General features: G+C 53.4%; 1 protein-coding gene across 1 annotated transcript in view; it reads left to right on the top strand.

Moving 5' to 3' along the window:
• camk1da (calcium/calmodulin-dependent protein kinase 1Da) overlaps positions 1–22500 on the top strand; it is a 34847-nt gene that overhangs the window by 2401 nt on the left and 9946 nt on the right. The window contains exons 2-3 of the mRNA XM_056275864.1: positions 16951–17089; positions 17597–17723. Coding sequence (XP_056131839.1) covers positions 16951–17089; positions 17597–17723 — 266 coding nt within the window. The remainder of the gene's footprint in view (positions 1–16950; positions 17090–17596; positions 17724–22500) is intronic.

Raw genomic sequence — 22500 nt, 5'->3', positions numbered from 1 at the left:
ATTCCACATGAATTGATTAATTGCATAATTAACTACGAGGGAAAAATGTCGGAAGTACATCAGAGTTGGAGGAAGCAAATCACACACACACACACACACACACACACACAGGCCCACAAGCTGTCAACACCAGCATCGTCAGCAATACGTCGCCTCATGTCTGAACACAAACGTGGGCTGGTGTCACACCAGCTTTGTTGACAGCGATGGTTCTCAGTGAAATCCGTTCATTTGAATATAATTGTCACGATCAGGGATCAGGAACATTGTCGTTTCATTTCATGCACTTGCGCACACGAAATGAAACGAGACATCGCTTCCCCCCAGCCCACAGCAGTGCAACACAAAGACAAAGACACACATCTTAAAACAACAAGGAGACACGTATCCAAACTAACACATCTATCCAAACTAAACAGAAAAGGAGAGCGAACGCCAGCCAGGATGACCGTCGGTCTGCACGGGCTAGCAGTTAGCTTAGCCTGCCCCGCTTCTGCATCCTGTCAGACCGCCCTCAGTGGTTCCTCTTCGGGCACAGCTCCGGGCAGGGCCGTGGTCCTTGGGCCCGACGGATGCAGCAGACCAGGCTCCCTCATCCGATCCCATGCCAGCTTTCCCAGCCAGACACCTTCGACACACCTCCCCGCACGCCACACGACGACACCAAAGCACAGTCCACGCAAGGCGAGGCCGCCATCAGACCACCCTCGGTGTTATCACAACTGCTGGTCTGCACGAGCTAGCAGTTAGCTTAGCCTGCCCCGCTTCTGCATCCTGTCAGACCGCCCTCAGTGTTTCCTCTTCGGGCACAGCTCCGGGCAGGGCCGTGGTCCTTGGGCCCAACGGACGCAGCAGACCAGGCTCCCTCATCCGATTCAATGCCAGCTTTCCCAGCCAGACACCTTCGACACACCTCCCCGCACGCCACACGGCGACACCAAAGCACAGTCCACGCAAGGCGAGGCCGCCGTCAGACCACCCTCGGTGTTATCACAACTGCTGGCCTGCATGGGCTAGCAGTTAGCTAGGCCTGCCCCACTTCTGCATCCTGTCAGATCACCCTCAGTGTTTCCTCTTCGGGCACAGCTCCGGGCAGGGCCGTGGTCCTTGGGCCCACAGGATGCAGCAGACCAGGCTCCCTCATCCGATCCCATGCCAGCTTTCCCAACCAGACACCTTCGACAAACCTCCCCGCACGCCACACGACGACACCAAAGCACAGTCCACGGAAGGCGAGGCCGCCGTCAGACCACCCTCGGTGTTATCACAACTGCTGGTCTGCACGAGCTAGCAGTTAGCTTAGCCTGCCCCGCTTCTGCATCCTGTCAGATCACCCTCAGTGTTTCCTCTTCGGGCACAGCTCCGGGCAGGGCCGTGGCCCTTGGGCCCAACGGACGCAGCAGACCAGGCTCCCTCATCCGATTCCATGCCAGCTTTCCCAGCCAGACACCTTCGACACACCTCCCCGCACGCCACACAGCGACACCAAAGCACAGTCCATGCAAGGCGAGGCCGCTGTCAGACCACCCTCGGTGTTATCACAACTGCTGGTCTGCATGGGCTTAGCCTGCCCCGCTTCCGTGTCCTGTCAGACCGCCTTCGGTGTTTCTTCTTCGGGCACAGCTCCAGGCAGGGCCGTGGTCCCTGGGCCCACAGGACGCGACAGACCAAGCTCCCTCAGCCGATCCAGCGCCGGCTCCTCCCAGCCATCAAACGAAGACAAACTTAGACACGGGCGAAGACACTGCACGGACGGTACTGGGCAAGGCTGCCACAAACGTGAATTCGGGCCGCCGTCTTCCCACACCGGTACTGGACGAGGCCTCCGCAAACGTGAATTCGCGTTGCCCCCTTCCCACACCGGAAGCTGGAAAAACTGCATGCGCTTCTGGCGGCAAAGGCAATTTGTGCAGCGCCTTTGCGTAGAGTTCGACTTTGCTGAACGTTGACATGCGCATTCGCACAAACTGCTTTGTCTGCGTTGAGCTGTGACGCGGCGGTCGCTAGGGAGAGGTCCAAAATGGAGGAAGCGAACACTTTAGCAGCGTCACATCACCCGGTTCAGTACTACCGTGTTCTGCCGGAATATGAGTCGCTGCACAAAAGATATGCTGCGCGGCGAAGCAGGGGTAGATGGTCTAACTATGTGTTACTCATTTAATTGCTTGGTGTTCTTCCAGTTGGTAATGAGGCGTTAATGAATTTCCCTGGTGTGAGCAGGGTCTTGTAATGCAGCCTGCATCTGAGACAAACAACACGCGCTCCTTCCCCCGGTTAAACTGTGCACAGATTTTATCACCAACCTGTGTGCACGCAAAAAACTCATTCATTTATTCTGTATATCCCTTAATGTAATGTAGGGAGGGCAGGGTTAGAGGTCTATCCCAGTGGGAGGGGGAGACCCACTGGATAGTCAATCACACCACACACACATGCACACCCAGTCGATACATATGGGCAATGCAGGGTCACCGAGTAGCACACGTGTCTTTGGACTGTGGGAGGAATCTGGGCTACCGGGATGAAACCGGCGCACCACACCGAAGGACCGGGATCGAACCCGGGGCCCTCTTGCTGTGAGGCCAAGGGGGTAACCGCTTAGTTTGCTGAATTACACTTAAATATTTGTTATTGATTTTTTTTTTTTAGTCATCTTGTTTTAAATGATGGATGTCTCATTTTAGGATTACACCATCCGAACATTTGCTCCACCTAATCAGCTGTCAGCTGGATCAATACGGTGTGATTTGCTGCAGTCCATCACTGCCCGTCCGCCGCGGGCGAACCGTCAGGCGAGGCTGATGCCCAAATTGCTGCTCGCGAATGCGGTGCCATTTTTCACGGTGGCTGTCGGTGAAGTGCCAAATAGTAAAAGTTGCTGCCTCAGCTGAGCATCCAGACGCACAAGGGTCATTATGGTGGATGGTTTTCGCTGCGACACACACTGGTATGAATTCCACGTTATTGGCACCGTCATTCCACCATTATGCAACGTCCACGGTGGTTGGGGAGGGTGTTGTTGACTTCCACGTGTGTCTTCTGATTCATGTGGTCAAGCAGTCGCAGCCGCTTCTTTTCCCCTTTTTTTGGGGGGGGGGGGCATGTGTGAAGTTTCATGCTTTTCCCCCAGACCATCCTCCTCCTCCTCCTCCTTCTCCTCCTCCTCCTCCTCCTCCTCCTCCTTCTTCTTCTTCTTCCGGCTTGTTCCCTGTTTCTTAGAGGCTGCCACAGTGGATTCTTCCCCTCCATAGCTTTCTGTCTGACGCATCCCTCTCCCGCAGTCCAACCCTCCTCATGTCCTCCTCTATCCGGTCTCTCCATCCTTTCCTTGGGCTTCCTCTTTTTCTCTCGCCAGGTATTTCCAGGTCCAATACCTTCTTTCCTATACAGTCTATGCCTCCTCTCCGTACGTGTCTAAACCATCTCAATCTTGTCTCTCTCAACTTCTCATCCATTCCTCTGATCTTGAACGTGGCTCCCACTTCTTCATTTCTCTTCCGGTCTTTTCTAGTCACTCCTAAGCATCAACGTGGCACGTTCGTCTCTGCTACCTGTAATGTAGACTCTAGCCTCTCTGTTGTGGTCACTGCTTCCATCTCATAGAGCATGGCAGGCCAGACCATTGATTTGTATACTTTGCCCTTTACCCTCAACGGCATTCTTTGGGCACAAAGTACCCCGGCTACCTTTCTCCATGTATTCCACCCAAATTGTGTCCTTTCCTTGACTTCCTTCTTGCCACCGCCTTCCATCTGTATTATCTGGGTCGGGTCAGACCCTTTAGTTGACTGGTTAGCATATCAGATCCCAGCTGATATGCTGAAGTGCGGGGACGCGCTTCCCGAAGGAGGGAGGCAGTGTAATGACCACGGATGACTAGACTCGCTAGCCCTCGGCTAATGGGTTGGACCCTTTAGTTGACTGGTTAGCATATCAGCTCCCCGAAGGAGGGAGGTAGTGTAAAGACCACGGATGACTAGACTCGCTAGCCCTCGGCTAACGGGTTGGACCCTTTAGTTGACTGGTTAGCATATCAGCTCCCCGAAGGAGGGAGGTAGTGTAATGACCACGGATGACTAGACTCGCCAGCCCTCGGCTAACGGGTTGGACCCTTTAGTTGACTGGTTAGCATATCAGCTTCCCGAAGGAGGGAGGCAGTGTAATGACCACGGATGACTAGACTCGCTAGCCCTCGGCTAACGGGTTGGACCCTTTAGTTGACTGGTTAGCATATCAGCTCCCCGAAGGAGGGAGGCAGTGTAGTGACCACGGATGACTAGACTCGCTAGCCCTCGGCTAACGGGTTGGACCCTTTAGTTGACTGGTTAGCACAGTCGCCCGTGGTGCAGGTGACCCGGGTTCGCTTCCCGGCTGCCCCAGAATTTGCTACATGCCCCCCCCCCCCAGATCCACCTGCAGCTGTACACAAACAGGGTTCAACGTGTCTCTGAAAACTAAACAGTTGAGTCTCTGAAAAATCGTGTCAAACAAAGACCTCAACAGCAGAACTGGCAGGAGATGTCTCCGGGTCACAACGGCAGTGAAGGCGGATGAAGGCTGCAGCAGAGGGTGGTCCCCAACCGTCTTGGTTCTCCACGCCATTGGACTCTGGCCACGCCCTGCCAAGGACCGTGTGGCGGCTGCAGGCACAGCAGCCACTCCACGTAAAAAGCTGTCGTTCACGGACGTCCTCCCATTATGCGGCTCCAGGATCGGCCTCTACACCCGCCTGAAGACCCAGAGGGAGGACGGTCATACTCGACCCCGAGTGACTGCCGATGATCAGTGTCGAAAGATGTCCTCAAGTGACAGACAAGCTAGCAGCTGTATCTAGCATTGTTATTTGCTCTTTTTCGGTACGATTTTGTCTGTTTCAGTGTGCCCCGCCAGGGGTCTAGTGGCAAACCGGCAAGTAAAGGGTGTCGTTTTGACATTGGTTCATTTCCAGTGATGTCGGCGAGGGGACACTTTCAGCGGCGTTTCACCGACACAACAGAAGACCGCTTGGTACGACTGGCGGCCCATTAAACGCGTCGGGGGCGCCTGAAAGATGGCGCGGGGCCCCGGAGGGGGGAGCCCGCTGCGCAGGCGGGGCGCGTCAGCAGAGTTGAGCGCGGCACCCGTTCGACAGCCACGGCCGGATCTGTGTCCGTCCGCGCTCCGGGCTCGGCGGGTCACGTCCGCCGATTAGTCAGGTCCAAATGCTGCGTCGCTTCCTCCGTGTCAGTCGTGACGAATGGCGCGTCACCGGCGCCGCACGCCGTCGCGCACGCTAATAAGGGTCACTGTCTGTGGTGATGCACGGCCTGTCCCGCGGGAGACCGACGAGACCGCCTTCCTCTTAATGAACCAGATGATGGAGGGAATGGGCGAGGGGCAGAGAAGATGGAGGGGGCTTGTCCATGTGTGTGCGTATTTCTGTGTGTGTGTGTCTGTGTGTGTGTGTGTGTGTGTGTGTGTGTGTGTGTGTGTGTGTGAAGACTTATCTCCTGTCTGATTGCCGCGGTCTTCTTACACAAATGCTTATGCAATCATGGAGCCCGATGGCCTGTCGCTCTCATCCCCACGCCATTATCCCCCACACTTAATGTGTGTGTGTGTGTCTGTGTGTGTCTGTGTGTGTGTGTGTACACCAGCGCTTAGCCTTTAATTGCAACTCTTACGCGTGTCCGTCACTGGTAAAATTGAACAAGTCGCCGTCATATTTGAAGTGGGCGCGAGGGAGAGCGAGTAAGATAACGAGGAAAGCGAGGGGAGACGTCGAGAGAGCGGGGGGGGGGGGAGGGATAAGGAGAGCCGAGAGAGGGAGAGTGGGAGTTAAGTGTAGTTTTTAAAGAAAGAGAGAGAGATAGCGCAAACACAGCTGGTGGTAGATGGGGGAAACGAGGAGAGGGGGGTGGGGTGGGGTGGTGGTGGGGGGGGGGGGATTAGCAATTAGTTCCCAATCTTTCTCCTGCAGAAACTTCATCAGAGTTTAACTTCCACGGGCTCTAATTTGATCTGCCGCTGTGACGAGGCCCCGCGGAGTCACTCCGCGGCTCTCCGCTCTGCCTGCGTGTGTGTCGGTTTGTCCTTGACTGGTCTCCCCTGCCTTTGTGCGCGAGTGTGTGTGTGTCCCCGGCAGTTTTGTGTATGTTCCTGTAGGCCTTTTGTGTGCGGTTGCCACTGCTTGTGCATGCATGTTGATACTCACACACACACACACACACACACACACACACACACACACACATGTGTGTCTGCTGGACTTGGGTGTGTGCAGGTAAGTTTGTGTTTGTGCGCTTGCACTTGGATTTGCGTGCTCAACGTGCACATGTGTAGTCGCTCGGGTGTGCGTGCATGCGTGTTTCCGTGTGGTCGTGTGTATGTGCCGGCCTCCGGTCGGAGTCTTACATAATTGTATGACGTCCCCCCCCCCTCCCCCTCCACCCCAGTCCATTAGCTGAAGTGTGTCTGTTTGTGGGTACAGAGAGATGGGCTGAGGCCGGGGCAGAGGAGAGAGACATCATGGTATCTCTCAGTAATGGGTTGTCCTCTCACCGCAGACACCGTCCAAGGTTTAAACTGGGACAGCGCTGGAAGTGCTTTTAGAGTCCCAATCGATTGAAAAGAGTCGGCGTCATTTGATTACTGACTTCGGTGGATTACAGTGGCGGACAAACACGCTCGCTGTAACTGCAATCAGACGTGTGTACGCTTGCCGCCGAGCCCAGCTTGTTCGGGTTTCAGTTGTATTATCACAGTGTGTACAGCCGGGTGAAGACTTAATCAAGCGTCGATCGATATGAACCTCAAACCTTCGTACATTACAGCGCAACGTGTGCCAACTGTCCGCGGTGACCTGAACTGTTTGGTGCACGTCGATGCAGACTCTCCGAGATGTCGAAAATCACTTGTCGTGGCCGAGTCAATGCTGTGAATGGCCTTTAAATCACCTGACGTGGGCCTGTTCAACTCAGATAGCTTTTCTCCCAAAAGGAGAAATTATCATCTACGCTGAAGAAATGGTTCCATTACGGTCCGACCAGAATTGAAACGACATGTAACATTATTCATGACGTCATGCATCTCGAACCGTCTCTTTCTGCTGAAACAAGACCAGGTCAGAACCTGGTATATGGCTGGACTGTAGACGGTCAACGTTTGGAATTATGGCAAATTTGTTCGACGGCTAGTCAGTGGTAGTCTGTATAATGTGAATGCCTTGATATTGAATGTTCATCTGCAAATTTCTGTAGTGGTCCTGGTAATATTTGTTGTAAAAGTGTACTGAAGTAGCGTCGCGTGACATGGTTAAGGAATCAGGAACACTTTGTCGTTTCATTTCGTGTAATTGTGCACATGAAATGAAACGACATATCGGTTCCCCCAGCCCACAGCGGTGCAACACAAAGACAAAAACACATATCCAAAAATGATATGAACCCATATATCAAATTACAAAAAAAAAAAATCACTGTCCAAGAGAATGAAAGCAGGATGCCTGCTGGAACTGCCGGTCTGCATGGGCTAGCAGCTAGCTTAGCTTGCCTCTCTTCTGTGTCCCGTCAGACCGCCCTCAGTGTTTCCTCCTTGGGTGCAGCTCTGGCAGGGCCGTGGTCCCTGGGCCCACCGGACGCAGTAGACCAGGCTCCTCCCAGCCGATCCAACGCCAGCTCTCCCAGCCAGACACCTTCGACGCATCTCCCCACGATCCACACGACGACACTAAAACACAGTCAACGCTAGGCGAGGCCACCGCCAGACCACCCTCAGCGTTACCGGAACTGCCGGTCTGCATGGGCTAGCAGTTAGCTTTGCCTACCCCGCTTCTGCGGCCTGTCAGACCGCCCTCGTTGCTTCCTCCTCGGGTGCTGCTCCAGGCAGGGCCGTGGTCCTTGGGCCCACAGACCGCAGCAGACCAGGCTCCCTCCAGCCTATCCAATGCCAGCTCTCCCAGCCGGACACCTTCGACACACCTCCCCGCACTCCACATGATGACACTAAAACACAGCCAACGCTAGGCGAGGCCACCGCCAGACCACCCTCAGTGTTACCGGCACTGCCGGTCTGCATGGGCTAGCAGTTAGCTTTGCCTACCCCGCTTCTGCGGCCTGTCAGACCGCCCTCGTTGTTTCCTCCTCGGGTGCTGCTCCAGGCAGGGCTGTGGTCCTTGGGCCCACAGGATGCAGCAGACCAGGCTCCCTCCAGCCTATCCAACGCCAGCTCTCCCAGCCGGACACCTTCGACACACCTCCCAGCACTCCACACGACGACACTAAAACACAGTCAACGCTAGGCGAGGCCACCGCCAGACCACCCTCAGTGTTACCGGAACTGCCGGTCTGCATGGGCTAGCAGTTAGCTTTACCTACCCCGCTTCTGCGGGCTGTCAGACCACCCTCGTTGCTTCCTCCTCGGATGCTGCTCCAGGCAGGGCCGTGGTCCTTGGGCCCACAGGACACAGCAGACCAGGCTCCCTCCAGCCTATCCAATGCTAGCTCTCCCAGCCGGACACCTTCGACACACCTCCCAGCACTCCACATGATGACACTAAAACACAGTCAACGCTAGGCGAGGCCACCGCCAGACCACCCTCAGTGTTACCAGCACTGCCGGTCTGCATGGGCTGGCAGTTAGCTTTGCCTACCCCGCTTCTGCGGCCTGTCAAACCGCCCTCGTTGCTTCCTCCTCGGGTGCTGCTCCAGGCAGGGCTGTGGTCCTTGGGCCCACAGGACGCAGCAGACCAGGCTCCCTCCAGCCTATCCAATGCCAGCTCTCCCAGCCGGACACCTTCGACGCACCTCCCCGCGATCCACACGACGACACTAAAACACAGTCAACGCTAGGCGAGGCCACCGCCAGACCACCCTCAGTGTTACCGGAACTGCCGGTCTGCATGGGCTAGCAGTTAGCTTTACCTACCCCGCTTCTGCGGGCTGTCAGACCGCCCTCGTTGCTTCCTCCTCGGATGCTGCTCCAGGCAGGGCCGTGGTCCTTGGGCCCACAGGACACAGCAGACCAGGCTCCCTCCAGCCTATCCAATGCTAGCTCTCCCAGCCGGACACCTTCGACACACCTCCCAGCACTCCACATGATGACACTAAAACACAGTCAACGCTAGGCGAGGCCACCGCCAGACCACCCTCAGTGTTACCGGAACTGCCGGTCTGCATGGGCTAGCAGTTAGCTTTGCCTACCCCGCTTCTGCAGCCTGTCAAACTGCCCTCTGTATTTCCTCTTTGGGCGCAGCTCTGGCAGGGCCGTGGTCCCTGGGCCCACCAGACGCAGTAGACCAGGCTCCTCCCAGCCGATCCAACGCCAGCTCTCCCAGCCAGACACCTTCGACACACCTCCCAGCACTCCACATGATGACACTAAAACACAGCCAACGCTAGGCGAGGCCGCTGCCAGACCAAGCTCTCCCAGCCATCAAATTAAGACAAAACAAAGTTAGACGCAGACGTGGACAGAGACACTGCAGGGACGGTACAGGGTGAGGCCACCTCAAACATAAGTTCATGCCGTAATCGTCCCACACCGGTACCGGGTGAGGCCGCTGCAAATGTGAATTCGCGCCGCCATTCTCCCCACACCGGACGCTAGGTTAAGCTAGATTCGAGTACCAAAAAAATACAAAGGCTATAAATGCAGTTGCAAGAACAATACATTCCACTCTTATCTCGGGACGTTTGATTTGAAAGAGAACTTAATCTAATTGTAATTGTCTGTCAACTCCCCCTCCTCTTTCATCTCTTTCTATCTGCAGATGTCTCATTTTCTGTGCTCTCTCTCTCATACCTCTTGTGCATGGAGAGCTGTTTTCTCTCTGCTACTCTGCTCTATGCTGCACTGTTAAAGTGTGTAACCAGATGTGGAAAGAGCAGCCAAACGCAGCGTCTCGGCAGTCCGTGAGCCGCAATATGGTCTGTTTTTTAGCGTACGATAAATGTGGAGTGAGCTGGAATCACTGCGCCCATTCATTTTGAAAGAGCAACGGCCAGGGGTGGGTAGTAACACGTCACAAGTAACGCACGTGAGTAAAAAAGTAGTTTTTTTTGTTAAGGCACGAGTACTTCTCCCATCCCTTTTTAAAAAAATGTACTTCTACTCTTTACTCGAGTATATTTTTAGAGCCAGTAATCGACTTTTTACTTCACTACATTTGCCATTAATACCTTCGTTACAAGTAGTCTGCTCAAACTGTGGGGGTTGAGTGACGGGGGGGGGGAGCACCTGTACTGCAGATGCCAAGTTGCCAAACAAGCATCACCCGATGATGACGGAGCAACCACAACAAGAGGCAGCTTCCGGCGACGATCCCTGGCCACATCTGGCCACAATTTTCATACCAAAATCTAAATAAAGCAACGGGTGCACCATGACGTGCTTGCTGCGCCTCCCGAAAAACACTGAAATCTCTGCTTTCAGAAACTCCTCTTCTGACCTCCGCAAGCACATCGAAGTTGCACATATTGTGAAAATGTAGTTGGCTAGCTAACATTAGCTGTGTTAATTGTTCATGTCACGTTAATCTTTGATGTTAAGATAATGACATGAACTTATATCTTTATGAATGCTCCATAATCCAGGTGAGGAAATCCCAAGAGTTGAATCAAAGTGACTTCGTCACCCATCTAAGTCAGTGTTTCTCAACCCTGTCCTAAAGGGCCCCCTATCCTGCAGGTTTTCATTGTAACCCTGTATAGGTGGCCCTGCTTGTACTTCCTCGACCAATCATCTCGCAGCACTTAATTATGCAAGGTGTGCAACGTCTGACAACATTCATTGCTGATTGGTTGAATAACTACAAACAGGTAACTGTTCAGGGTTGCAAAGAAAATATGCAGGATAGGGGGTCCTTGAGGACTGGGTTGAGAAACACTGATTCGTCTGTCTCAGCTAACAGCAGTTCACCCCAGCCTTATAAACAGACACAGTACAGACCATCTAAACTGGGACAGTTGCATCAAAACCAGTGACCTGCTGTAATAGCCGTGGCCATTAACGCGTGCACAGAGGATAGCGCGCGTTGATGGCCCGCACACCCTAAAAATATTAAATGGAAAGTAACTTGTACTTTGAGTAATTTATTAACCTGGTAATTTTTTTTTACTTTTACTTGGGTAGGTTTCTCAAATGGTAATTTTCACTTTTACTCGAGTCATGTTTTATGGGAGTAATTGTACTTTTACTTGAGTACAGATTTTCAGTACTCTACCAGCCCTGGAAACAGCCAATAGGGAGCACTTCCGTTCTTACCAGTGACGTCATTGGTCAGCCGACCAATCGTATATCTTCAGTAACGTTGTTGGTCACCTGATCCAGCGGCCCAATCGTGTAACTTATTCTCGCAGTCGCTCTAAACATGATCACTCAGGGGGACATTCGTGTTTGTTAGGGCTAGCCCACTGGTCCAGTCCAGCCATAACGTATTGTAGCGAATTCGGGGGACAACGCAACCACAGGAACTGCCGCGGCCGGGAAGCGAACCCGTATCGCCCGCACAGCAGGAGACATCGCTAACCGTTCGACTAAAGGGTCAGACCCGCCAGCCAGCGGCCAGCATGTCTTCTTATCCATGCACGTTACACTACCCCCCTCCTTCGGGAAGCGCGTCCCCGCGATTAAGCATATCAGCTCCTTCACGCCTCAGGGCGCATGCGCTTCCGATGGCCTTACGGTCGCTCCATCCCCCTTCTGACACCAATGTAGCGAATTCGGGGGACAACCACAGGAACTGCCGCGGCCGGGACGCGAACCCGTATTGCCCGCACCGCAGGAGGCATCGCTAACCGCTAGACTAAAGGGTCAGACCCGCCAGCCAATGGCCAGCGTGTCTCCTTATCCATGCACGTTACAGTATTTAAAGGTAGAACGAGCAGGATTTGTCGTTTGTGGTTTGTAAACGCAACATTCAAAGTTGGCTCCTCCTCCCCGGGTGAACGTGCCCAGAAGTGCTGCCCCCTGACCGCAGTTTCCAGAACACACCCCAGTGTGCAGGCCAGCTCTGCATCGCTCTTTATCCCCATCCTCTCTTTCAGTGCTCACCAGCGGGGGAAAGCCAACCCCAGACTCACTCTCGTTGTGGAACGAGTTTTGTGCGCTTGGCGTTTTGCCTCGCTATATACCCCCCCCCCTTTCTCCCAATTGCACTTGACCAATTACCCCACTCTTTCAAGCCGTGTGTCTGTAGGGACGCCCGACCAAGCCGGAGGTAACGCGAGGATTCGAACCGGCGATCCCTGTGTTGGTAGGCAACGGCATAGACCACCACTGTACCCGGACACCCCTCGCATCCTTATATTTGCAGTGGATATTTGTATATATGTTGCAGATACAGACAACACGTGTCTAGTGGGTCATAAGTGATGACAGAGAGGGTTCATTTTTGTGTTAGTCTATAAATCGATTTTCTGGAAAATCCTACTCGCTCCACCTTTAACTATGAAAGATAGAATTCAGTTTTTCTAGTTTCCCCTTTTTAAAAGAGCTTCCTTAGTTCAGGTTCTCTCAGCTGATCGTTTTTTCCGATGCTCGTGACGTCATCAGGCACTCATTTGCATACAATCAATCAGATCATAGTGTAACGTGCATGGATAAGAAGACAAGCTGGCCGCTGGCACGCGGGTCTGAGCCTTTAGTCGAGCGGTTAGCGATGCCTCCTGCGGTGCGGGCGACACGGGTTCGCTTCCCGGCCGCGGCAGTTCCTGTGGTTGCCCCCGAATTCGCTACAATATATCAAAATATGAAATCCCGCCCACCCGTAACACCCACCCTTGCTTGTACCTGTCACTCAAAGCTCCGCTCATGCATATTAATGAGGACTAGACCACTCCCTTACAGTTCTTGAGACGATTTAAAACCGTTATGGATAAGGGTTTTAAAGAAATATCCGTCATTTAAAGATTAAAGAATAAATGTTCAGTGTTTTATTATTCTGTGTTGAAGGTTTCTAGGCAAGAACTCTTAAATCTCATCACTGATTTTGGTCCCACTTTAAAAAAAAAAGACAATGTAGACAAAACCTTTGAATTTAAAGAAACGATCATCCGGTCAGACGAAACCGCTTGTTAAGAAAATTGTCATCGTGTCTGGAAAAAATCATGGATTGATTTCTTTTTTTAAAGTATGAAACAATTGTCTCCTTGGTTGCATAACTGAAAATACTTTACAAACTGGAGACTCTTGATTTCGGAGCTATTCAGTGAAACTGAAACTATTTTGTTGCACCAAAATCAGTGCATGCCTTTTTGGCAGAAGTCTCGGTTCTGCAACGTTAGCCCACCTCTTTGTTTTCAAATGGGGAAATGAAATAGATGTTTCAATAGCTGACCCGGAGCAGCAAAGAGCTCAAGACTTGAACCCATGCCAGAAATAACGGACGGAAACGTCTTCACATTCTGACCATTCGTCATCCGGGAGATGCGAATGTATCTATCCAAGTATGTTTCTGCAGGACCAATTCGTTATCTTGTGTGCACACTGCAATGGGTGACCTTTTCCAGCAAATAGGGACATATGTCAGAAAATAAAAGGACATTTTTGCAGGTATTGCTGTACACACACACACACACACACACATATGCAAGCATGCACGCACGCACACACACACACACACACACACAACCAATTCCCTTTCTAAATTGGATTCCATTACCAGGAGAGGGAGCTGTGTGTCTATCAATGTTTACTCAGACCTCATTAGTTCATTTCCTTCTCTCCGAAGGAATGACACAAAGTGGGGGGGGGGGGAACCACTCTTTCTATCAAGAGATTGAGCGTTTAATCAAGAATTGGATTTCAAAATGAGATTTTTCAGAGGACATGTTCCGAAAAAACCCCTGCTAATGGAGTGAATTAATTTCCCTTGTTACTCCCATAAATCATGTTCGAATGCAATACAGTAGTGAAAATTCCACAAAGCAACTGCACGGCGGTATCAAACTGAAGCTGAATACGAACACATCTACGCACAAAAAAAACCCCCCCAACAGGTCCCAAGTCTTCTCACCCGGTCTCTTAACCTGTCACCCTCGTTATCACTGTCGTTACATGTTTTCATCTACATGCTGCAAACGCCTCACCCTGTACCGCTGTGGGAAGATCACGGCGCGACTTCCTCCAGAGCAACCGCAGGAAACCCACGCAGACACGGGGAGAACATGCAAACTCCACACAGAGGACGACTCCGGTGTGGGAAAACGGCGGCACGAATTCATGTTGGGAAGGCCTCATCGATGACTGTCCATGCAGTGTCTTTGTCCACGTCCTCGTCTAAGTTTGTCTTCGTTTGATGGCTGGGAGAGCTGGCGCTTGATCGGCAGGGAGAGCTTGGTCTGCTGCGTCCTGTGGGCCCAGGGACCACGGCCCTGCCGGGAGCTGCGCCCAAAGAGGAAACACCAAGGGCGGTCTGAGAGGACGCTGAAGCGGGGCAAGCTAAGCTAATTGCTGCAGACTGGCAGTTCCGATAACACCGAGGGCGGTCTGGCGGCAGCCTCGCCTGGCATTGACTGTGGTTTTTGTGTCATCATATGGAGTGTGGGGAGGTGTGTCAAGGGTGTCTGGCAGGGAGAGCTGGCGTTGGATCGACTGAGGGAGCCTGGTCGGCGTCCAGTGGGCCCAAGGACCACGGCCCTGTCTGGAGCCACACATGAAGAGGAAGCACCAAGGACGGTCTGACAGGACATGGAAGCGGGGCAGGCTAAGCTAACTGCTAGCCCATGCAGACTGGCAGTTCCGATAACACCGAGGGCGGTCTGGCGGCGGCCTTGCCTGGCATTGACTGTGTTTTTTGTGTCATCATGTGGAGTGTGGGGAGGTGTGTCAAGGGTGTCTGGCAGGGAGAGCTGGCGTTGGATCGACTGAGGGAGCCTGGTCGGCGTCCAGTGGGCCCAAGGACCACGGCCCTGCCTGGAGCTACACATGAAGAGGAAGCACCAAGGACGGTCTGACAGGACATGGAAGCGGGGCAGGCTAAGCTAACTGCTAGCCCATGCAGACTGGCAGTTCCGATAACACCGAGGGCGGTCTGGCGGCGGCCTCGCCTGGCATTGACTGTGTTTTTGTGTCATCATATGGAGTGTGAGGAGGTGTGTCAAGGGTGTCTGGCAGGGAGAGCTGGCGTTGGATCGACTGAGGGAGCCTGGTCGGCGTCCAGTGGGCCCAAGGACCACGGCCCTGCCTGGAGCCACACATGAAGAGGAAGCACCGAGGACGGTCTGACAGGACACAGAAGCGGGGCAGGCTAAGCTAACTGCTAGCCCATGCAGACTGGCAGTTCCGATAACACCGAGGGCGGTCTGGCGGCGGCCTCGCCTGGCATTGACTGTGTTTTTGTGTCATCATATGGAGTGTGGGGAGGTGTGTCAAGGGTGTCTGGCAGGGAGAGCTGGCGTTGGATCGACTGAGGGAGCCTGGTCGGCGTCCAGTGGGCCCAAGGACCACGGCCCTGCCTGGAGCCACACATGAAGAGGAAGCACCGAGGACGGTCTGACAGGACACAGAAGCGGGGCAGGCTAAGCTAACTGCTAGCCCATGCAGACTGGCAGTTCCGATAACACCGAGGGCGGTCTGGCGGCGGCCTTGCCCGGCATTGAATGTGTTTTTTGTGTCATCATATGGAGTGTGGGGAGGTGTGTCAAGGGTGTCTGGCAGGGAGAGCTGGCGTTGGATCGACTGAGGGAGCCTGGTCGGCGTCCAGTGGGCCCAAAGACCACGGCCCTGCCTGGAGCCACACATGAAGAGGAAGCACCAAGGACGGTCTGACAGGACATGGAAGCGGGGCAGGCTAAGCTAACTGCTAGCCCATGCAGACCGGCAGTTCCGATAACACCGAGGGCGGTCTGACAGGACACGGAAGCGGGGCAGGCTAAGCTAACTGCTAGCCCATGCAGACCGGCAGTTCCGACAGTCATCCTGGCTGGCGTTCGCTCTCTTGGACAGTGAATTTGTATTGATATTTTTAGTTATATGTGTTTTTGCAGTTTTTGGGGTTGGGCTATATGTGTTCTTATAGTTTGGATATTTTGTAAAATTGTGCCAAATCGGTATGTGGCTTGACAAGGCCATCCCGGATCAGTCGATGCTCCATACCGGATCGGTCGAGGCCTGGGTTAACAGCGGCCGCCATCGGTGCTGTGTCTTCACAGGGTACCGACGGAAACCATCAAATCTGCCGTGGCGACCCCCTGAGAAACGGGGAACAAGCCGGAAGAAGATTCTTGTAGAGTGCCCATTTCTTGGGGTTACATTTCTCATCGGGGCGCTGCAGCGCTCTCTCCGGGGCGCGCCTCGCTATTTGCATTCGTCCCAGAGAGACAGACTCGTTTCATGAGAGGTTCGCATCGATCTCGCCAATCTGAGAGGGGCGATCGATAAGATCGACTCACCAGACCTCTGACTCGCGAGGCCGGCTCGTACCTAACCCGGACGACGGCGCAAATTGAGCCCATTGCAATTTTATGTCTGAACAGCGAGAAGGCGCCGCCGGTGACACATCATGTCCTCCCCCTCAAGCCTCTCGTCCTCGGTGTCTTCCACGCCGCCTTAAAGAAGGGCTTCCTGTTTGACGGCCCGGCGGAGCGTCTCTGTCTAAAAGTCCCACCAGTCCACCCTGTAACAAGGCAGAATAGGTTGCTGTCTCGAGGTCAAGGGTCAAAGCATGTTCCCTAGTGTGTGTGTGTGTTTGTGTGTGTGTGAGAAAACACATGGATCACAGCTTACACACACACACACACACACACACACACACACACACACACACACACACACTAGGGGTTTATTACCCATAAATCTCGTCCCAGTGGGCCTATCTGTCTGGCGGTGGTTACTGCCAGATGTGTGATGCATGTGTGTGTGTGTGTGTGTGTCTGGAAGTGTGTGTTTTTGTACGCCTAGCCGCGTATAACATGTGTGTGTTTCTGTGTTTCGAGCCGCTGTGTTTTTCTCTCTCCCCCCCCCCCCCCGCAGGGTGTCCGGGGGCGAGTTGTTCGACCGCATCGTGGAGAAAGGCTTCTACACAGAGAAAGACGCCAGCACGCTCATCAGGCAAGTCCTGGACGCCGTCAACTACCTGCACGGGATGGGCATCGTCCACCGGGACCTGAAGGTGACTCGCTCGCACACCTGCACCGCCGTGTCCGCAGACCACACGGGTACACATCACGTAGGGGGTATCTGCATATGGAGGGAGGTCGGGTCTCACACACACACACACACACTGGCCCCTCCCACACCTCGGCCTGACGAGGGCGATCGTTGGCGCTTTACAAGCGGCGATTGGCGGCTGTCGTGTGCAGGAGATTTATGCCACCCTGCAGGCCGGCGCCCGCCGGGGATTGTGGGAGCGTGCACGGGTGAGCACGCTCCCCCCCCGGGGGAGAGGCGGAGGCCTGCAGGGAGGCTTATAAGATTGCAGCATTCAGTATGTGGGTCAGCGAGAGTGACTTTCATAAACTAGCACAGGGTCCAACAGCCATGTGAAGAGGTGTTGACATTCTCTCCCCTCCCCCTCCCCCCCCCTCCCCCCCTCTCTCTTTATCTCTCCATCCGTCCGTCTGTCTGTCTGTTTGTCCCTCGCTCCCCCAACCCCCCCCCCCTCCCTTCATCTCTCCAGCCGGAGAACCTGCTGTATTTTAACCCCCAGGACGAGTCGAAGATCATGATCAGTGACTTTGGCCTCTCGAAGATGGAGGGCAGCGGCGACGTCATGTCCACCGCCTGCGGCACGCCGGGATACGTGGGTAAGTGAGCCTACCTGCCCCCTTCGCGTGTCCGGCGGATCGCTAGCGACCAGCACATTCACCGCGCACAACTTTTCACAGAGCCGAAAAGGTTTCGTGTCAAAGGGCGTCCGGATGGCGTGGCGGTCTGTGCCGTTGCCTACCAACATGGGGGTCGCCGGTTTCGAATCCCCGGCTCAGTCGCGCGTCCCTACAGACACGATTGGCCGGATGTGGGTGTGTGTCCTGGTCGCTGCAGCAGCGCCTCCTCTGGTCGGTCGGGGCCCCTGTTCGGGGGGGGGGATAGCGTGATCCTCCCACGCGCTACGTCCCCCTGGTGAAACTCCTCACTGTCAGGTGAAAGGAAGCGACTGGTGACTCCACATGTATGGGAGGAGGCATGTGGTAGTCTGCAGCCCTCCCCGGATCGGCAGAGGGGGGCGGAGCAGAGACCGGGACGGCTCAGAGGAGTCGCCAAGTACAAATCGGAGAAAAAGGGGGGGGCCCCCCACCCCACCCCCCAAAAAAAGGTATCGTACGTCAAATATATGCCAAATCCTTTGCCGCAGTGGTCAGTGCTGTCACCTCACAGCAAGAAGGTACTGGGTTCGAACCCCGGGGTAGTCCAACCTTGGGGTGGGGGTGGGGGGGGGTCATCCCAGGTTGTCGTCTGTGTGCAGTTTGCACGTTCTCCCCTGTGTCCGTGGTGAGTTTTCTCCGGGTGCTCCGGTTTCCCCCGCCGTCGAAACACGACACGCATGCTCGGGTTACCGCTCCGGTCTGTGGCCCTGACCGAGGCGTGGCGAGAAGAAGACCCGGAGTCGGTCCCCGGGGGCTGCACGGCGGCCGCCCCCCTGCTCCTCGCTACACGGCGAGGAGCAGGGGGGCGGCATGCAGAGAGGAACTTCCAGGATCCCAAAATAAGAACGGTGAAATACCTTCTGCCGTGTTACCAGTCCTCGGTGGCGGCGCAACACCGCTGTCGTTGTGATCGTCATGTGGTCCGAACAGCTGACAAGTGATGTCTGACGGAGGGGGGAACAGGAACGAGCGTGCCTCATCTGCATATCACGTTATTTACATATCCTGCGTTGTTGTTCTCGCCATGTTTAATTCATCTGTCGCTCCTCACTGAGCGAGACGTGTCGCTGCGGGACCAGACTGCCGTAGCGCAACCTCTGTGGTTGTGTGCGTGCATGTGTGCGTGCGCATGTGTGTGTGTTTGTGTGTGCGTGTGTGTGTGTGTGTGTGTGTGTGTGTGTGTGTCGGGGAGGCTATTCAGCCTGCAGCCCACACATGCACACACATGCACAATGTACACTGCAAGTTTACATTAACAATCATACATGTGTACACACACACACACTGACACACCACCTGCACACACATATACAAACAAACACACGCACACACACACACACACACACACACACACACACTGGTTGTGGCTTATCAGACCTGAGCAGAGCCGGCCCCCTCCGGTGGCCGTGTTTCTCTGTCTGAGCACAGCGACACAGCCAACGTGGTGGAGAACAGCACCACGCTGTGATGGCATGCAGCACTGTCTGCCCCCTGCTGCTACACACAGACACACACACACACACACACACACACACACACACACACACACACACACACACACACACACACACACACACACACACACACACACACACTGATATTTGTGTTTATGCACATAAGCCCATCTGCCAGCGTGCGTCAGTGTGTCAGTCTCTTTCTGGCGTCTGTCATCTGGCATGTCTGTGTGTCGGAGTGGCAGAAAGATGTTTTACCTCCATCACACCATCCGTTATTCCAGGCTGACAAGCAAACTGAGGGCTGCTCCTTCCCGTCAGTCAGAATGACAGACAGACTGGCTGACAGACAGAATGACAGACAGACTGGCTGACAGACAGAATGACAGACAGACTGGCTGACAGACAGAATGACAGACAGACTGGCTGACAGACAGAATGACAGACAGACTGGCTGACAGACAGAATGACAGACAGACTGGCTGACAGACAGAATGACAGACACACAGACAGAATGACAGACAGACTGGCTGACAGACAGAATGACAGACACACAGACAGAATGACTGACAGACACGCAGACAGATAGACAAAAGACTGGTTGTACAGGGCAGCTCCCAGGGTTTGAAACTCTCTCTCTCTCTCTCTTGTGCTCTCTCTCTCTCTCTCTCTCTCTCTCGTTTTATCATGCACTTGAGCAAGGCACATAAACACCACCCGCCTTGCTGCAGTGGTTCCAGGAATGTCTGGTTGTGACTGTTTGCATAAAGGATGTGTTCTCCGTCCCATCTCGGTGTAAATAAAGGTTGAAAGCACCAAAACAAGCCAAACATAATGAAGTGACTGGAACAGTGTTTCATGTGGACTCGTCCTGCTGGCTCACGATGCCTCTGGACCAGAGTTTCATGTGGACTCGTCCTGCTGGCTCACGATGCCTCTGGACCAGAGTGTCATGTGGACTCGTCCTGCTGGCTCACGATGCCTCTGGACCAGAGTGTCATGTGGACTCGTCCTGCTGGCTCACGATGCCGCCGAGGTTTCCCATAGCAGTTGTAACAGTGCGGTAAACAGGAAATCTGATGATTTATGCAAAGCAGCAACACATTTACACCCATGCACACGCATGTGAACACACACACACACACACACACACACACACACACACACACACACACACACACACACACACACATCGTTTGACTTCAGATAGTCAGGTCCCAACACCATGATCACGCTTTCTCCATCCTTTCTGTCTCCCTCTTCCTCTCTGTTACTCGTTGTCTGTTTTTTTACTCTGTCTCACTCTTTTTGTCTCATTCTCCTCTTTTCTCTCTCTCCGTCTTGAACTCTCTTTCCCCCTGTTCCTACACGCCCGGCCAGTTTTCTCTGCCCCTCTTGCTCTCCCTCCTGCTGAGTCTCGCTCGGCTGGAGGGTATTTCCTCCCTAAGACCCCGCGCTACTTGGGCTGTACCTAAATATAGTGTGTCCTGACGGGGGATGATGCCACTGACCGCCAGAGATCACAGCATTCCCGGAGTATAAATAGTAAGCGTTACGTTAGCATTCGCAACGGGATGAATAAAACCAGATTTAAAGGGATTTGGCCCAGACCAACGCCCACAGAGGTCACAGGTCCGAGCACACACACTCGGGATACATGTTTGTTAATATGGCATGTTATTTCGGAGTCAAAATCCTGTTCCCTAAAATGAACCCTAACCCGAATTAACCCACACCCACCTGACTCGTTGTAAGCAGGGGCGTGTCTAAAGGGGGGTGCCCCCCTCCCTGAAATATGATTGCCCCCTCTCCTTTGGTGCCCCCCTCAACACCATTGAGCTCGAGAGCTGTCAATCTGACAGTGCCCAGCGTCATTGGACCAGAGCGCTGTCAGTAGCTGCTTTATCTGCGATGCGGAAACAAGAGCGCCACATTTTTCACATCCGGTCAAACAGGAGGAGAGACGAGACTGTTGCGGCAAATTAACAACACCACTTCTCCTGTTCGTGATATCTACACGCTCAGTTCTATGTTTTGAAATATGTGGACTGGGACGTTGTCGGTCTCTGCCTCAATAATGTGCATAGGGGAACTCCAGATAACAGCAACAGTGTCCTGGTCGCTGCACTAGCGCCTCCTCTGGTCGGTTGGGGCGCCTGTTCGGGGGGGGGAGGGGAAATAGCGCGATCCTCCCACGCGCTACGCCCCCGCTGGTGAAACTCCTCACTGTCAGGTGAAAAGAAGCGGCTGGCGACTCCGCATGTATGGGAGGAGACATGCGGTAGTCTGCAGCCCTCCCCGGATCAGCAGAAGGGGGTGGAACAGTGACCAGGACGGCTCAGAAGGGTGGGGTGTGTAATTGGCCGGATACATTTGGGGAGAAAAAAAGCTCCCAAGAGTACCATTATAATTTCAGTTAGCTAGCTTAGCTAACATAACTTGGGCAGATTAGTAAACCGCTTCAGCCTGTAAGCACGACTTTCCCGTGTTATTCAGCAGCGGTGCACCACCACATAAAGGAAAAATACACAACTACTGTTTTATCACTTCTTCCTGTTGTTGTAAAGATTAAAGGCACAATAATTTCCCCCAAATAAGCGACAATAAAGTGGTAAACACTGAAATGTGGGTTTTAAGAACGTTGACTTACCGATCTGAGCCAACGACGTTGGGAATTTTAAGCTCTAGAATGGTCTAGACCCGTGTTTCTCAACCGGGGGTCCGCGGACCCCTAGTGGTCCGTGGTGTGATTGCAAGGGGTCCGTGAAAATAAAATATCTTTTAAAAAAAAGATCCTACGACATTTATAGAAATAGGATTATTTTACTCAAATGTGACTGAGACCTTTATCTACCTAAACCATAAAGGGTAACAGGACTTTTTTCTCTAATTACATCTGTTTCACAAGTGTAATTTATTGTATTTTAATAAGAGGTCTCGCTCCCGTTTGCATTGTTAAAAGTTACTGCATAAAAATTCTGTTTTGTTACATATATCTGAAAGTTACTGAATACATATTCTGTTTTGTTACATATATCTGAAAGTTACTGCATAAGAATTCTTTTCTGTTAACTATATCTAAGTTACAACTGAAAGCTCTTATTTTTGCCCCAAAGAGTGACTAAATGCTATAATGCAATTTAAAATGCAGTTTCTACTGTTTCCATCAAATTGCAACCCCCCTCCCCCAAGATCAGGTGGAGGGGTCCTCAGGGTAGATCAAAAATACGCAGGGGGTCCAGGACCCCAAAAAGGTTGAGAAC

The sequence above is a fragment of the Lampris incognitus genome, chromosome 3, assembly GCF_029633865.1.
Source record: "Lampris incognitus isolate fLamInc1 chromosome 3, fLamInc1.hap2, whole genome shotgun sequence".
Classification (NCBI taxonomy): domain Eukaryota; kingdom Metazoa; phylum Chordata; class Actinopteri; order Lampriformes; family Lampridae; genus Lampris; species Lampris incognitus.
Note: the sequence above shows the minus strand (reverse complement) of the source record. Positions and strands in the feature narration are given on the sequence as shown.